The sequence below is a fragment of the Callithrix jacchus genome, chromosome 11, assembly GCF_049354715.1.
Source record: "Callithrix jacchus isolate 240 chromosome 11, calJac240_pri, whole genome shotgun sequence".
NCBI lineage: Eukaryota > Metazoa > Chordata > Mammalia > Primates > Cebidae > Callithrix > Callithrix jacchus.
Window position 1 is genome coordinate 81,762,294 of NC_133512.1, and position 19,321 is coordinate 81,781,614.

Genomic DNA, 19,321 nt, shown 5'->3' on the forward strand with positions numbered 1-19,321 from the left:
AAACTTTAGGCTGAGGTGGTAGTACACATTATTTATTCATTCCACGAAATATTTTCCACCAAATGCTTACTGACATACACGTCCCAGGATCAGTGTCAAGCTTAAAATCTATGATACCTGCTCTCATAAAGCTTCGAGTTTACTGAGTGTGTATGAGAGCAAGAAACAGTAATCAAACAGTAACAAGTGTTCAATTAACTAACAGAAATACGATCTAAAGAATTGAAGCACAAATCTGGGAATATATGGAACAAAGGTACATGTCTTTGGCTTAGGGTTACTGAGGAGGGGATCAAGAAAAACTTATTTGAAGAAGAAATGCTGGAATTGATAACTAATGAATTGGTACAAATTAATGGGATGACACCTGACAAAGGCAACAAAATGTACAGAAGCCCTATGACATAACTAAATAAGTGGCTAGTGTGTGTGGGTATATATAAACAAAGAGAAGCTTTTATAATACTGAAACCAAGAATTTTTCAGATGTCCTATCAGCAATCAGATTACTTAACCTGTCTGCCTTTGCAAGTACTTAATAACTGAAAACAAAGTGAAACATGGATCTGTTACCTTTTCTCAAATGCAGAAGGTAAATTATGATATTTTAAACCATCATCAATTTCTTCTACTATAACTAATGCATGAGTGCTTAACAAACATATTTTTTGTGAAATGCAAATCATAAAATATCAAAACCCCATCTTGTAAAACTGTAGCCTTCACTCTTAACCGCCACAGGTCTTCTTTGATTTTTCCCAAAAAGGCAAGCTCTATCCCTCCTGAAGGTATTTACCTAGACTTTCTCTTAAATCTTTAACAGGAAAAAATAACTCCTAATCACCAAGTGGATCTAAGCTTAATATTACATCTCCAGTGAAGCCTCCTCTGCTTGTTCATTCTAAAGAAGGTTGCTACCTCTGTCATAATACACTGTGGTTTTCCCCCCCCTCATACCAGTTGTCAATTTAGTGTGTTTATTTGTTTAATCTGTCTTTCACAGTGCAAATCCCATGAGAAAAAATATTCATGATTATTTTATCTACCAAGAACAACACATATGTTAGGGGCTTAGTAAATAGTTTTTGACTGAAAGTGAATGAATAAATGATGACTGAGTACTGAAGTAAAATAAAGTTAGAGAACTATGAATAAATAGGTATTACAATCTTCATAAAATAGCTCTATAAGTGTAGGCAATTCGAAAATAACTTAAACACTCTTCTGAGAATTTCTCAAGGAATATCACATGATACAACTGTCAAGCATAATAATTTTTTCTATAAAAAACACTGCCAAATGTCAGTGTACTATCGAGGAAGTCAAACTCAATCTTAAGACAATTCAAAATAGAAAACAGAAAAGGAGTTCTCAAGTATAAAAGCCCTATTAAACAAAATTACTTTCACACAGAGAGACTTAATATCACACATAATGCAAAAGAAATGTTCAATGAATGTGGACTAGATTAATAAATATTAGTATTTCTATATTTTCTTCACAATTTTAAGTGTAGAAAAGTAACAGGAATTTACATATGATTCAACATAATTATCATTCTTATGAACTTTAAAGAAAAGTCAGAATATAGAATTTTTGACAATAAATTTATAACATTCTCCTAGAAGCAGTTTAGACTCATGTATAGACCAAAGAATCGTCAATTAGGAGAAAAAAGAATTCACCAACACCAATAAAAATATCCTATTTTTATTTGTTTTGATTTACTGGAAGATTACAAACTAGCACATTCTATTCACATGTATTTCACCTTCATCTGAAATAAGGTAAATAACTATTTTATAATTTGTTTTGTTAAAAAACCTTTTATTAGAGGAGGAAAAAGAAGATGGCGCGGTAGGAGCAACTCAGGATTGCAGCTCTCAGTGAAGGCGCAGAGGGTGAGTCCAAGCCGCATTTCCAGACGGATCTTTGTTGCCCACAGAACGAAGAAATTCCCAGGTGTAGGAGAGACACGGGATGCCAGCACAGCTGTTTCGGCTGGCGTGGCCGTTTCGGACAGCGCAGCAGCACAGTGGCACTCCACACAAAACTCACTGGTCTGGGTGCCCTGTTAAACTGGAAATCTGAGATTGGGGAGGGCAGATTAGCATATCCATCTGATTAAACGGGACTTGGACAGTGAGCGAGACCAGGAGATGCCTGGGAAGGGACATTTGAGCTGGTGCAGTGGGTTGCTGCATGGAAAATCACACAGATTGCGGTGCCCTATCAGCAGGTGACTGAAACACCTGGGAGAGAGTCAACTGTTTAACTTAAAAAAAAAAAAGAACTCTGAAACAGAGAGTCAGGAAATCAGGCTGGGCGGGACCCACACCCACAGGGACAAACAAAACGGTGATTCGAAACGCTCGGGGTTGAGAGTTTCACTATGGGCACAGCTGAATCCAGGACGGTGCAGCTCGGTAGGGGAGAAGCATCTGCCATTACCAAGGCATTCCGCCCCTACTGAGGTAGGCTCCCATTGCTGATGCAGGCTGCCATTGCCGAGGTAACCCACCATAACAGAGAGACTCCACCAACAGGGCGGAGCCCAGGACAGCACGGCAGAGCCCACGGCGACAGGGCAAAGCCCACGGCAACAGGGCGGACCCCCACGGCAGAAGGGCGGAGCCTTGGGAGGCAAATAGTGACTCAACTGCCTCCCAGCTGGGCAGGGCAGTGCAACGGATACTCAAAAAGAAAGCCCTAACTCCCTGAGACAGAGCATCTGAGGAAAAAAAGGGGTTTTATGAGTTCTGCTGCAGCAGACTTAACCGTAACTGCCTAACAGCCCTTAATGATCAACGGAGCTCACAGCTCAGCACTTGAGCTCCTACAAAGTACAGACCACCTCCTCAAGCAGCTCCCTGATCTGTGTATATCCAAAGAGTCACCTCAAAAATGACTGATCAGACTGACATTTGGCAGGTATCATTCTGGGACAAAGATAGCAGAAGAAGAAACTGGTAGCATCCCTCACTGTTCCGCAGCTGCTACAGGTGTACCCCAGACAAGCAGGGCCAAAAGTGGACCTCAGCAGTTGTACAGCAGAGGGGCTAGACTGTTAGAAGGAAACTAAGTAACAGAAATACTTCATCATCAACAATCTGGGCATCCACTCAGAGACCCAATCGAAAAGTCAGTAACTATTCCAATGACACATGAATAAACCCACAAAGATGGGAAGAAACCAGCGCAAAAAGGAGGAAAACACCTGAAACGAAAACACCTCGCCTCCTACAAATAACCAAAACTCCTCAGCAGCAAGGGAACAAAGCTGGACGGAGAATGACTGTGATGAAATGACGGAATCAGACTTCAGAACGTGGGTAATGAAAAACTTCCATGAGCTAAAAGAACATGTTCTAAATCAATGCAAAGAAACTAAGAACCTTGAAAAAAGATTTGAAAAAAGATTTGAGAAAATGATAACAAGAATGGACAACTTAGAGAGGAATATGAATGAACTGAAGGAGCTGAAAAACACAACACGAGAACTTCGCGAAGCATGCACAAGTTTCAACAGCCGAATTGACCAAGCAGAAGAAAGAATATCAGAAGTCAAACATTAACTCAATGAAATAAAAGGAGAAACCAAGATTAGAGAAAAAAGTGCAAACAGAAATGAACAAAGTCTCCAAGAAATGTGGGACTATAAGAGAAGATCTAATCTACATTTCATAGGTGTACCAGAATGTGATGAAGAGAATGAATCCAAGCTGGAAAATACTCTTCAGAATATTATCCAGGAAAATTTCCCCAACCTAGCAAGGCAGGCCAACATTCAAGTCCAGGAAATACAGAGAACACCACAAAGATATTCTGCAAGAAGAGCAACCCCAAGGGACATGATCGTCAGATTCACCAGGGTTGAAATGAAGGAGAAAATACTAAGGGCAGCCAGAGAGAAAGGTCGGGTCACCCACAAAGGAAGGCCCATCAGACTCACAGCAGATCTCTTGGCAGAAACTCTACTAGCCAGAAGAGAGTGGGGGCCAATATTCAACATCCTTAAAGAAAAGAACTTTCAACCCAGAATTTCATATCCAGCCAAACTGAGCTTCAGAAGTGAAGAAAAAATAAAACCCTTTGCAAACAAGCAAGTACTCAGAGATTTTGTCACCACCAGGCCTGCTTTACAAGAGCTCCTGAAAGAGGCACTATACATAGAAAGAAACAACCAGTACCAGCCATTCTAAAAACATACCAAATGCTAAAGAGCATCAACAAAATGAAGAATCTGCATCAACTAACGGGCAAAACAGCCAGTTAGCATCAAAATGGCAGTATCAAATTCACACATAACAATATTAACCCTAAATGTAAATAAGCTAAATGCCCCAATCAAAAGACACAGACTGGCAAATTGGATAAAAACCCAAAACCCATCAGTGTGCTGTATCCAGGAAACCCATCTCACATGCAAGAATACACAAAGGCTCAAAATAAAGAGATGGAGGAAGATTTACCAAGCATATGGAGAGCAAAAAAAAAGCATGAGTTCCAATTCTTGTCTCTGATAAAATAGACTTTAAAGCAACAAAGATCAAAAGAGATAAAGAAGGTCATTACATAATGGTAAAAGAATCGATACAACAAGAAGAGTTAATGATCCTAAATATATATGGACCCAATACAGGAGCACCCGTATATATAAGGCAAGTTCTTAATGACTTACAAAGAGACTTAGACTCCCACACAATAATAGAGGGAAACTTTAACACTCCGCTGTCAATATTAGACAGATCAACCAGACAGAAAATTAAAAAGAATATCCAGGGCTTGAACTCAGACCTGGAATAAGCAACCCTGATAGACATTTATAAAACTCTCCACTCCAAATCCTCAGAATATATATTCTTCTCAGCACAACATCACACCTACTCTAAAACTGACCACATAATTGGAAGTAAAGCATTCCTCAGCAAATGCAAAACAACTGAAATCATAATAAACAGTCTCTCAGACCATAGTGCAATCAAGTTAGAAATCAGAATTCAGAAATTAACTCAGAACCGCACAGCTTCATGGAAACTGAACAACTGGCTCTTGAATGTTGACAGGATAAACAATAAAATGAAGACAGAAATAGAGAAGTTCTTCAAAACCAACGAGAATGAAGACACAACATACCAGAATCTATGGGACACATTTAAAGCAGTCTCTAGAGGAAAATATATAGAAATAAATGCCCATATGAGAAGAGAGGAGAGATCCAAAAGTGACACCCTATTGTCAAAATTGAAAGAGCTAGAGGAGCAAGATCAAAAAAACTCAAAACCTAGCAGAAGACAAGAAATAACTAAGATCAGAGCAGAACTGAAGGAGATAGAGACACAAAAAACCCTTCAAAGAATCAATAAATCCAAGAGCTGGTTTTTTGAAAAGATGAACAAAATAGACCACTAGCAAGATTAATAAAAAAGAAAAGAGAGAACAACCAAATAGATGCAATAAAAAACGATAAAGGAGAAATCACCACAGATTCCACAGAAATTCAAACCATCAGTAGAAAATATTACAAACAACTCTATGCACATAAACTAGTAAAGAAAAAACTGGAAGAAATGGATAAATTCCTGGACAGCTGTGTCCTCCCAAGCCTAAAGCAGGAGGAAGCCGAAACTATGAATAGACCAATAACAAGGTCTGAAGTTGAGGCAGCAATTAAGAGCCTACCACACAAAAAAAGCCCAGGTCAAGATGGGTTCACAGCCGAATTCTACCAGACACACAAACAAGAGCTGGTACCATTCCTTCTGAAACTATTCCAAATAATCCAAAAATAGGGAATCCTTCCCAAATCATTTTATGAAACCAACATCATCCTGATACCAAAACCCGGCAGAGACTCAACAAGAAAAGAAAACTTCAGGCCAATATCCATGAGGAACATAGATGCAAAAATCTTCAATAAAATACTGGCAAGCTGATTGCAACAGCACTTACCCGTCATGATCAAGTAGGATTCATCCTGGGGATGCAAGGCTGGTTCAACATACGCAAGTCTATAAATGTAATTCACCACAGAAACAGAACCAAAAACAAAACCCACATGATTACCTCAATTGACACAGAGAAGGCATTTGACAAAATTCAACACCCCTTTATGCTAAAAACCCTCAATAAACTCGGTATTGATGGAACGTATCTCAAAGTAATAAAAGCTATTTACAACAAACCAACAGCCAATATCATACTGAATGGGCAAAAACTGGAAGCATTCCCTTTGAAATCCGGCACTAGACAAGGATGCCCTCTCTCACCACTTCTGTTCAATATAGTACTGAAAGTTCTAGCCAGAGCAATCAGGCAAGAAAAAGAAATTAAGGGTATTCAAATAGGAAAGGTGGAAGTCAAATTGTCTCTATTTGCAGACGACATGATAGTATACCTAGAAGACCCCATCGCCTCAGCCCAAAAACTGCTGAAACTGATAAGCAACTTCAGCAAAGTCTCAGGATATAAAATCAATGTGCAAAGATCACAAGCATTCCTATACACCAATAACAGACTTAAAGAGAGCCAAATCAAGAATAAACTGCCATTCACAATTGCTAGAAAAAAAATAAAATTCCTAGGAATACAATTCACAAGGAACATAAGGGACCTCTTCAAGGAAAACTACAAACCACTGCTCAATGAAATGAAAGGGGACACAAGTAGATGGAGAAACATTCCATGTTCATAGTTAGGAATAAGCGATATTGTGAAAATGGCTATACGGCCCAAAGTAATTTACAGAATCAACGCTATCCCCATCAAGCTACATTTGACTTTCTTCACAGAACTGGAAAAAACCACCTTGAACTTCATATGGAACCAAAAGAGAGCCCGCATAGCCAAGTCAATTCTAAGCAAAAAGAACACAGCGGGAGGCATCACACTACTGGACCTCAAACTATACTACAAGGCTACAGTAATCAAAACAGCATGGTACTGGTACCAAAACAGAGATATAGACCAATGGAACAGAACAGAGGCATCGGAGGCAACACAACATATCTACACCCATACAATCTTTGATAAACCTGACAAAAACAAGCAATGGGGAAAGGATTCCCTGTTTAATAAATGGTGTTGGGAAAACTGGCTAGCCATGTGCAGAAAGCAGAAACTGGACCCCTTCCTGACACCTTACACTAAAATTAACCCAGATGGATTAAAGACTTAAACATAAGACCTGGCACTATAAAAACCCTAGAAGGAAATCTAGGCAAAACCATCCAGGACATAGGAGTAGGCAAGGACTTCATGAACAAAACACCAAAAGCATTGGCAACAAAAGCCAAAATAGACAAATAGGACCTAATGAAACTCCACAGCTTCTGCACGGCAAAAGAAACAGTCACTAGAGTGAATCAGCAACCAACAGAATGGGAAAAAATTTTTGCAGTTTACCCATCTGACAAAGGGCTGATATCCAGAATTTACAAAGAACTCAAACAGATTTACAGAAAAAAACAAACAAGCCCATTCAAAAATGGGCAAAGGATATGAACAGACACTTTACAAAAGAAGACATACATGAGGCCAACAAACATATGAAATAATGCTCATCATCACTGGTCATTAGAGAAAGGCAAATCAAAACCACGCTAAGATACCATCTCACGCCAGTTAGAATGGAGATCATTAAAAAATCTGGAGACAACAGATGCTGGAGAGGATGTGGAGAAATAGGAATGCTTTTACACTGTTGGTAGGAATGTAAATTAGTTCAACCATTGTGGAAGACAGTGTGGTGATTCCTCAAGGCCTTAGAAACAGAAATTCCATTTGACCCAGCTCAATTACTGGGTATATATCCAAAGGACTATAAATCGTTCTACTATAAGGACACATGCACACGAATGTTCATTGCAGCACTGTTTACAACAGCAAAGTCCTGGAACCAACCCGAATGCCCATCGATGATAGACTGCATTGGAAAATGTGGCACATATACATTATAGAATACTATGCAGCAATCAAAAATGATGAGTTCCTGTCCTTTGTAGGGACATGGTTGAATCTGGAGAACATCATTCTCAGCTAATTGACACAAGAACAGAAAATGAAACACCACATATTCTCATTCATAGGCGGGTGAGGAAAAATGAAAACACGTGGACACAGGGAAGGGAGTACTACACACTGGGGTCTATTGGGGGGAATAGGGGAGGGACAGTGGTGGGGGGGCTGGGGAGGGATAGCCTGAGGAGAAATGCCAAATTTGGGTGAAGTGGAGGAAGGTAGCAAAACACACTGCCATGTGTGTACCTATGCAACTATCTTACATGTTCTGCACATGTACCCAAAAATCTAAAATGCAAAAAAAATAAAAATAAAAATGGCCCTTCAACACACACACACACACACACACACACACACACACACACACAAATAAGTTTAGATATTAAAAGAACATTTTAAAATGCACAATTCTTGGGGAACAACCTACCATGGAAAGCATTTTGGGAACTAGATGACTGTGTGGATTATTAATCCTCTCCCCACATTGAGAGCATGATTCTAGCCAAAATAAATTCCAACCACTCTCGTGCATAAACAAAAAGTTAAGCTGAATACTTTTTAAAATATGTTTAGCTAGTCAAGCCTCTAGAAAGCAGAATATTGTCCTTGCAGATTTTGGAACAAATCAGTTCGATCATCAGAATTATCTCTGAATTCTTTTCTAAGCTTCCATGTGTAGCTGTTCTGCTGCAGACAGTCCAAGGGCCAATATTTGAGAGGCACTTCACAAGCAGAAAAAACACATTTTCTACGACCCAGTGAGATAAAATGCAATTTTATTCAATGAAATAAAAGCCTGTCCTATGAAGAAGAAAAAAAAAAAAAGCTTTTATTTTGGCAACATTTAACATAATTAAGATAAACTATATATTACCTTGTTAATATCAATGGTTAATTAATGTTAATATTAATTTTAATAACCATATATTTAGGCAAATTTCAAAAGTATAAAATAGAAGAAATTGAGCAAAAATAACTTAAAATAATGCATTAATATTACTATAATATTTACCTATAATCATAGAAATTACACCTTGTAAATATATATAATTTGTTTCTAAAAAAAAAACTTCAGGGTAATTTCTACCATTATTCAGAGGATTCAATTAGTCCAATCTGCTGTTTAAGATCTACAGGCTTTATTCAGAGAATAATGCAGTAAGATCAAAGATCAGTCACCTTAGCTCATGAGTTCTAAAGTAAAATAGCCTTGAAGATAGATAACACCTCTGCCAATTACTTATGCTCCCTAAGCTTTACTTTCCTAATCTATAAGATGGTGATAACAGTACCTATCCAATAAAGGAGTTGTAATAATAAAAGAATGCACAAAGACCACCTAACATAGTATTTCGCACTAAGTTGGCTATTATTTTATTAAGTTTAATGTTATTTTGCTTAGAAGTAAAGCCTTCATGTGAGGAAGATAGACTCCAAAGCTGCATTGTCTTATATCCTATTCTCAAACGCTATGGCCAGTCTGGAATGTCAAGCTGTAATTTCTGGGGCTGCATTAGTATTGCTTATGGAAACATAAGACCAAGGGAGGATACAGAAAGTTTGGGGTAATTAGAAAACAATTCCTGTACCATGAGGAAGAAGGTAGGCTGGACGTCTGGAAATAAATGATGTATTACAGGGGAGAAGAGCTGAAATGCCAAGGATTCAGCCTATGAAACCTGTAAGGCTTCAAATCTCCGCTCCACTAGTTTATTTATATTTGACTTTCAGCAAGTTACTTGACCGTATCTGTAAAATTAAGAGAATGATAATAATTACTACATATATTGTGAAGTTTAATTGAAAATATGATGTATCAAGCCTTATGTGTAGCAAGCACTCACTAACTCCTGGCTTTTAATATTATAAAAGCCAGGAAGATTGGAGAGTTAGAAAAGCATCAAATACAAGGTTATAGAGATGAATTTTTTATTAAAGGAAGGATTCAATTCCAGGGTCATTCTAATATAATTCTAGCTACTGTCTCTTTTTTAAGACCTATCACAAATAATTGGGGGAAAAAAAGGTTTTAGAGTGACAAAGACCCCTCAGAAGGTAAAATAATCACTCATGAGGATAGCTGTTAGGTGAGGTGGAAGCTCACCTAACATAGACTTACTACATAGAAAAAACAGTTCTAATATTTTTTGATAATTTGGAATAGTTTGTGGAAACGTTCTGCAATCTGACAGACCTAGCTTGAGTAGCCTGAGTTCAATTTTGCCACTTAGTAGTTGTCTGACCTTGAATAAGTTAATTCTATATCCTCTAAACCCTAATTTTCACAACTGTAAAACAGGCAGAACAACAACTGCCTTTCAGAATGATACTAAAAATTAAATAATAAAGTATGTAATGTTCTTGCCATAATCACAATAATAGCAGCTTTCACTATTGGTGTTGAGAAGGATGGTAAAGAAAATCAAGATGCCCTCCATCTGAATAGGGTTAGTGAGGCTTATTTTCAACATTCCCAAAGTAACAGCAGCCTTTCCAATATCTCTGCCCCACTAAGAATGGGCCATCGTTTTTGTTGCAACAGACCATTTTTCTCATACGTAAATCAGTATTAATTCCAGGTCTCCGCCAATTTGAATGTCTAGTTCAAATCCACATCATGCTCAACATTGACCCATTGGTAATTTGTCATCCAAACTATAGCTATGAGTAACTACTACTTACTTTCTCTAAATCACCTCCTTCATTTATTTTCCTTAACAAATATCACATGTAATATTCTTTATGATCAGGCCTCAAAAGCCAGCATTCAATCTCCTAGGCACTAACTTCAATATAGCCTATTTATACTAATTTTTTTGTGTGTGTGTGTGACGGAGTTTCGCTCGTTACCCAGGCTGGAGTGCAATGGCGCAATCTCGGCTCACCGCAACCTCCGCCTCCGGGGTTTGGACAATTCTCCTGCCTCCGCCTCCTCAGTAGCTGGGATTACAGGCACGCGCCACCATGCCCAGCTAATTTTTTGTACTTTTAGTAGAGATGGGGTTTCACCATGTTGACCAAGATGGTCTCATCTCTTGACCTCGTGATCCACCCGCCTCGGCCTCCCAAAGTGCAGGGATTACAGGCTTGAGCCACCGTGCCTGGCCTATTTATACTAATTAACAACATACCACTGTTAATTTTCACAAACTTGGAACAAAATTTGAATTTAATGGTCTCACTTTAACGACAAGACAAAGATAAAATGTACAATAATTATGAACACCTCCTTAGTTGGAGCTATCATATTTACCAAAATTTAGAAAACAAAAATGACACTCTCTTAAGTCAAGGGTTCTTAATTTAGGTCCAGTTGATTAGGATAGAAAACAGACAAACTCATTATGCATATCAACCTGATAAGGCCAACTCTTTGTAATCTCTTTATCTCTGATGATCATTTGTGCAATCCAGAAAACTTAATTTTCTCCCACATTTTCAACTGCTTGTGTTTTACTGCCAGCTCCCATCAATTTGGCAAAAAGATGAGAGCAGTAATCACTGGATAAAATGTAGGAGGAAAAATGAGCCAAATCAACTGATTTTGTTTCAATAGTCTATTTAATCTGTACAATGAGCAAGCCTAAGTGTTCTTGCTAAATGTAATTAAGTGGTATTTTGTAATTCCTGTTGTTTTTCTTTTAAAGGTCTTGTTTTAAAATTGTTTTAGAGGTGTTCTATAATGAAACACCTTTGTACTTAAGGAATAGTGATAGAAATAGATGCTAAGGTAATAATTTGGCATTACCATCTTATTTTCACAATAATGGATGTTTTGACACTGCAATAGATTTCCTCATTAGTACAATCAAAATTCAATTTGAATAAAGTTTTGGTAGTAGCTCTTAAGGAAACAAAGTGCATCAATAATATAGAATGTTTCCTTAAGGATGTATAGCTACTGCTATGTTTCCATTTATTCTAGTCAAAAATCAATGTCACACGAGGATATAATGCATGGCTGCTTGCCAGCTGCACTTAAACTGACTGAAACTCATCATTCCTTTAAACTTTGTTCTTCTAGGAAGAGTAATATAATAACTTGACTTATTTAAGTTTGATTCAGGCATATAATCTAACCATGGCTTAGAAAGCATTTTACACATTAGACAAAAAGGTTGTCTTTATTAGTATTACAGATGTTTACAACATAGTCAATTTTTAAAGGAAGAACAGAAACTGCAGTCAATTATTAGATACATATTCACACCTGTTGTCTGTCATGTTTCAAACCCCTTAGGTGTGAGATGTAGTCAAGGCAAATAAAATGAAGAAGAACCAGCTGCAAAAACTGATTTTCTTCTCTTATGGTAATTAAAAGGGAAAAGTGTACCATGTGTTGTATCTATGACAATCCCATTATTTCATGTCAGGAACAGCTCCATTTTCTTTAAACAAATTGATGTTGCTGTCAAGTATCATATGAAGGCTAGCACTTGTATGTCTAAGCTATTGACCTAATTTATATTGGTAGTCTGTCCCAACACCTTTGCTAAATTCCTTCCTGAAGCATACTAGTCTGATTTCAGAAAAATTAAACATTTTCGTTCTCATTCCAACCCCCATACTAAAGTCACACTATTAATGTGATTTTTTTAGCATCATACCTAGTCAGGCCATGTCTTAGAGAGAGGTGCTATAAACACAAGTGCTTTTAAAATGCAAAGCACAGAGCATCTAAAACTACATGTGGTACAGTTACAACAAATGAGCACTCAGAACACATGTAAATGCTACACTGTCATGACCATATGCTTCTTGGAAAACCTTTAAGACAACAGTAACTTAAGTTACTGTTTGTATGGTAAATATTGTATTATGTCTGAATTGTGCAGATATTTAATTTACATTTGAATCTTAATTTCAAAAATCTATTAATATGCTTCCAAATATTATCAATAAGATTACATATATCTAAAGCATCTGTAAATACACTCCAAGTCACTATGGGTGTGACTAATTTGAGGAATATATACCATAAAATAATTTGAAGTTGTAATCGATCTTCACACACAAAAAAGGTCACTTTAAAAATACATTCATCACTGTCTTCTACCATGTATTGAATATAAAGTATGATTTGCTTTGTAAAAACTGTATTCTTATACAACAAAAAGTAACAGGCAAAGATGAAAATACATAGGCTTTGGAACGAGACAAAGATAAATGCAAATTATGGCTCTAGAGCTTACAAAAACAAGACCAAAAAAATGCTTAACAAAGTTACTACCAATCTAGCCCACCTGGCAAGAAGAACCCTATGCATGAAATTATTCTTACTGATACAATGCAACTGACCACATAGAATTGTTTGACTCGAGAAAGCAAAATGCAACTTGTTATGGCATTTGTAGTTATGTACCAAAGGTCCAGCCAAATGTATGTTGTGCTTTAACTTTTACACATAAGTATAAAGTGTATACATATATTACATAAGTATAAAGTGTGCTATATATACACTTTTCCACCAAGGAAGAAATTACCAGATTTCCTATGTCTCTGAATGATTTATAGAACTGAGTACCTCGAAACAAATGAAGTAATACACTTTAGTGGGAAAAATATTTTTTACAGTCAATGACAAAAGGTATTTCCAGGTATTGCTATGGTATTTTCAGCCTCTAGCAAAAACATGTTGTTAAAGTTTCAAATGTCGTAACATTACATGTGAAAAATATGATTCACCTGACCCAACCATGGAAAATGCCTTTAACCAATCTGTGAAATAGGTTTTCTTTCTAGATCATAAAGAATTATTCACTGAGAGAGTTTTGCATCAGAGAAGTGATTTTTTTACTGAAGACTAAAATGAAAACAATAATTCAGAAAATAGAATATTATTTTCCCTTACCATAAACTTTTTCTGAATATGCTTTAGGAAAATAGAGATAGCAAAAATAAAACAGAACAAGGGCAGGTATAAGTTGCTCAGTGATCATTCAGTTCAATAATAAATCATGACCTTTTAGATGCTGATTTTAATGTACAGCAGAAGTATATCAGTTAGGAGAAAATCCAATCTCTTCCAAGACTATTTATGACAAAGCACTCCTAACTGAAGTCTAATTTGTTTGTGGAATTGCAGTCATTCTGATTCAACTAAACAATAAATGAATCTGCCTTTCATAGCTCCAACTCCAGAGCACAAAAGAGAACTGCTTCACAACAACACTTCACAATCCAGGGGCCTGGTTAAAGGAACAGTGGGAAAGCAGTTTTTAGAGAGGGAAAAAAAAATCCAATGAGCTACAAAATACAATTCATTGACCTGAACCACCCATGTACTTTTTGCCATATTTCAACCAGTGGGCTATTCATAGTAGACAAATGAGCTTACTGGGAGCTTTATTACAATCCTTCATTCTGAAGGCCTCGTGCATCACTGAATGCCGGACATCTCAGATGACCAGTCTAAATACTCCTCCAATTCAACTGAAGCCTGTGGCACAAGTAGATCATGATAATGATTAAAAAAGAGAAATTCTTGGAGGCTAAAAAGAGGAACAAGCTAGAATTTGTCTATAGAAATAAATTTATAAATATTCCTCAACTAATGAACATTTTGGACTCTGACATATTATTTATTTTTTTCATAATGACTCTATTTGGAAACAATCTATTGTCCTATGTTCTCTAACTGGTATTTCTTAATTTGTTACATTTGCTAAGTTCTATTTTACCAGGGAAGAAACAGAAAACCTTAAAATATTTTTCTGTTATATCATAAATGTCTTTTCGTGCACTTTTCTTGTGAACCACATGTCTGAAGGTGAAGAATATTGTTCCAAAAAATAACACTTATTCTTTTTATCCTAAGTAAATAATAGTTGTTTTGAGAAGAAACAATGGAAATTTTAAAATGTATGGCATGACACTGCCATATGACAGTGTCATATGACACTGCCTTGGTCACTAGCCATTCAATCATTCCCGAGATATGTATTCTGAATGTGAAATATTTATTTATTATAAATTGAATTATAAAATATTTATTATGCTAAAAGGGATCTCTATAAATACCAATTCTCCATCGAAAATTCTTATAGAATTAAAAGCAATGTTATATCTGAGGCATGTTGACAGGAATGCACAGAGTTCTAGTAAATTTCCAAGTTGTTAAAGTTTCATATTCTTACATGGACTAGTAATTTCTAAAACAATAGGTTTTCCGGTCCTTCATGTGTTATATATATATATATCTGTATATATATACACACACACACACACACACATGCACACACACACACACACATCAATAGACCCAGAACAGGCCTTTGACATATACCTATATACACACACACAAACATATGTATATATACACACACAAATACATGTATATATACATATATACACACATATATGTGTGAGTATATATACACATATACACACATGTGTATATGTATGTGTATATATACACATATACACACATGCATGTGTGAATATATATACACATACACACGTGTATATTTATATGTGTATATATAAATGTATACATATTCACACATATAAATACACATATATATCAATAGACCCAGAAAAGGCCTTTGATAATATTCAATATCCTTTCATGTTAAAAATTCTCAATAAACTAGGTACTGAAGGAACATACCTGAAAATAATAAGAGCCATATATGACAAACTCACAGCCAATATAACGCCGAATAGACAAAAGTTGGAAGCATTCCCTTTGAAAACAAGACAAGGATGCCCTCTTTTACCACTCCTATTTAGCATAGTATTGGAAATTCTGGCCAGGGAAATTAGGCTGAAGAAAGAAATAAAGGATATTCAAATAGGAAGAGAAGAAGTCAAATTATCTTTCTTTGCAGATGACATGATTTTATATCTAGAAAACCCCATCGTCTCAACCCAAAAGCTCCTTAAGCTGATAAGCAACTTCAGCAAAGTCTCAGGATACAAAATCAATGTGCTAAAACCACTAACATTACTATACGCCAACAACAGGAAAGCAGAGAGGCGAATTATGAATGAACTCCCATTCACAATTGCTACAAAGAGAATAGAATACCTAGGGAATACTGCTAACAAGAAAAGTGAAGGACCTCTTCAAGAACTAGAAACCACACCTGCAATAAATCAAAGGACACAAATGGAAAAACATTCTATACTCATGGATAAGAAGAATCAATATCATGAAAATGGTCATACTGCCCAAAGTAATTTATAGATTCAATGCTGATCCCATTAAACTACAATTGACATTCTTCACAGACTTAGAAGAAACTATTTTAAAATTCATGTAAAACCCAAAAAGAGCCTGTGTAGCCACAACAATTCTAAGCAAAAAGATCAAAGCTGGAGGCTTCACACTATCTGACTTCAAACTACACAGGCTACAGTAACCAAAACAGCATGGTACACATAGACTAGAACAGAGCAGAGAACTCACTAATATGACTGCACATCTACAACTACCTGATTTTTTACAAACCTGAAAAAAACAAGCATCATGGAAAGGATTCCCTATTTAATAAATGGTGCTGGGAAAACTAGCCATATGCAGAAAGTTGAAACTGGATGCCTTCCTTATACCAAATGCAAAAAGTAACTCAAGATAGATTAAAGACTTAAATGTAAAACCAAAAACTATAAAAACTCTAGAAGAAAATCTAGGCTATTGCCACTCAGGACATACGCAAAGGCAAAGATTTCATGACAAAAACACCAAAAGCCACAGCAACAAAAGCATAAAAGGAAAAATGGGACCTAATTAATCTACAGAGCTCCTGCATAGCAAAAGAAACTATTATCAGACTGAACAGAAAACCTACAGAATGAGAGAATATTTCTGCAATCTATCCATCTGACAAAGATCCAGAGTCTATAAGGGACTTAAACAAATTTACAGGAAAAAAAAAATCTTTTAATACCCATTTTTTAATAATGGGTAAAGGACATGAACAAACACTTCTCAAAAGAAGACATTCATGCACCCAACAAACATATGAAAAAGTTCAACATCACTCATTGATCATTAGAGAAATGCAAATCAAAATCACAATGAGATACCATCTCACTCCAGTCAGAATGGTGATTATTAAAAAGTCAAGAACACACAAATGCTGGTGAGGTTTCAAGGAAAAGGGAACACTTTTGTACTGTTAATGGGAGTGCAAATTAGTTCAACCACTATGAAAGACAGTGTGGCAATTCCTCAAAGACCTAGAGGCAGATACACCATTTATACCATTTGGCCCAGCAATCCCATTACTGAGTATATACCTAAAGGATTATAAATCATTCTATTATAAAGATACATGCACACACATGTTCACTGCAGCACTATTCACAACAGCAAAAACATGGAATCAGCCCAAATACCCATCAATGACAGACTGGATGAAGACAAAGTGGTACATAGAATACTATACAGCCATAAAAAGGGAAAAGATCATTTCCTTTGCAGGGACATGGATAGAGCTAGAAGCAGATATTCTTAGCAAACTAATGCAGGAACAGAAAACCAACCACCACATGTTCTCACTTACAAATGGGAGCTGAACGATGAGAACATATGAACATAGGGAGGGGAGCAACACACACTGTGGCTTGTCGGTAGAGAAAGGGGAGAGATAGCATCAGAAGAATAGCTAATGGATGCTGGGCCTAAAGCTGGGTGATGGGGTGATCTGTGCAGCAAACCATCATGGAACACATTTACCTGTATAACAAACCTGCACAGCCCCCAGAACTAAAAATAAAAGTTGAGGGAAAAAAATTGTAACATCACTGTGTCACCTCTATCTTCATGAGTTTTATTCCTCATGAATAAAACATGTCTGAAGGCTTACCTGATAAACTCCCTCCTGAAAAAAACATTCTCATATCTCAGAAAATTTACATGAACTGAAAAAAAGAAACAGATTTTGCTTTAACTAAGTAAGAAAAAACTGTTTCTCTAAATCTTACCAAATCATCCCTTCTCAAAATAGGTCATTCAGGAGCATTTAAAAAAAAAAAAAAAAAGTCCCTTTCTTTTCAAAGTTCACATGTAGGATACTTTCCCTTAGGAGTGATTTCAAACGATGTACAGAGTATTCAGCTGACAGTATGGATGAAATGTAGGCATCATCAACCAGCAAGTGGGAACAAACTCAAAGTGTGTGTATGTATGCACACACATGCAAGCACCCCGCAAATGTTATGTGTGTATTGGGGCAATCTATTAGAAATATACCAATGGAAAAAGTTCTGAATTGGGCAGTATAAAATGAGACCTGGAAAATGGATTCAACAGATAAAATTATTATGGCAAATGAACAAGTACCCTCAATATTGTCATAAGCATAATTTAAATAACTGCCATATGATTGGAGAAGAGAAAGCCTGGTGGACATAGCCATTGAAAAAGGAAATATGACAAGGAATAATTTGGAATAGGAAGCAGAGGAGAAAAAGAATACCAGCCTCTGATGAATAATATGTGACTCCAAGACTGCATTAGTTTTGAAGCCAACACTTAATTGGGGTCTTTGAGCATTTAAATTAAAATTCTATTTTTGAGAATTTGTGAAGAGTCTATTTAAGATTAGTAACATTGGCATAATATGCAATTAATTATGCAAACATATCTTTTGATATTGTTTCAGATGCATGAACTTGATTTTCAAGATCCAAGCATTAGAAAATGACATTTTCTATTGCATATTCTAAAACCTTAGGGTTTTACTCAACATTACATTTAAAAGTTACATGGTTACATGGTTCCAAAACCGACAATGTCATTTATAAGAGCATTGTGAAGTATGAGAACTAAGATTCTGTTTGTGTCTATATAAAATTATTTCTTTAAAAGTAAAAATGGTATGATGAGAGTTACAAAATGTTTACAGATTTTACCAGTATCTCCTGGGCTTCCTCTAATTTCTACAAATGTTTCCAATTTTATCATAAGCACAAAATATGGTGAGAAATGGGATATGGAAGAAAAAAGACTTACTGCAATCCAATAAAATTTAACATGATAAAGGTCTCACCTGGAGTATTTAAGGGGGAGAACATCTTTCATTCCTGCACTAAAATTAAACCTTTCCCCAAACATGTACCACCTAAAAATTCAGTGTTATCAGACTTATAAAATATCAGTGATGTACACAAAAAATGTCCATAATGGCTACTTACTGATTGAATACTCACATATGCAGTTTTAGGTGTACAGCAGAGCAAAAGACAATAGCCAGCAGGCCTCAAGGAGCTGACAGTCAGGGGAGATGTGCCTTCCTCAGAGGAAGAGTGAGCATTAGGGAGGGCTGTCAGGGAAGAGGCGGAGGGTGTGTAAACC

At 36.4% G+C, this 19,321-nt stretch overlaps 1 protein-coding gene across 21 annotated transcripts in view; it reads right to left on the reverse strand.

Moving 5' to 3' along the window:
* The window catches only part of IMMP2L (inner mitochondrial membrane peptidase subunit 2), a 935,160-nt gene that overhangs the window by 588,878 nt on the left and 326,961 nt on the right, over nt 1-19,321 (reverse strand). Inside the window, exon 5 of one of the 21 annotated variants that reach the window (XM_078343202.1) lies at nt 9,075-9,768. The exons of the other annotated variants lie outside the window; for them this stretch is intronic. Coding sequence (XP_078199328.1) covers nt 9,747-9,768 — 22 coding nt within the window. The 3' untranslated portion in view covers nt 9,075-9,746. Of the gene's footprint in view, nt 1-9,074; nt 9,769-19,321 lie in introns of those variants that run through there. 21 annotated transcript variants of the gene reach the window in all.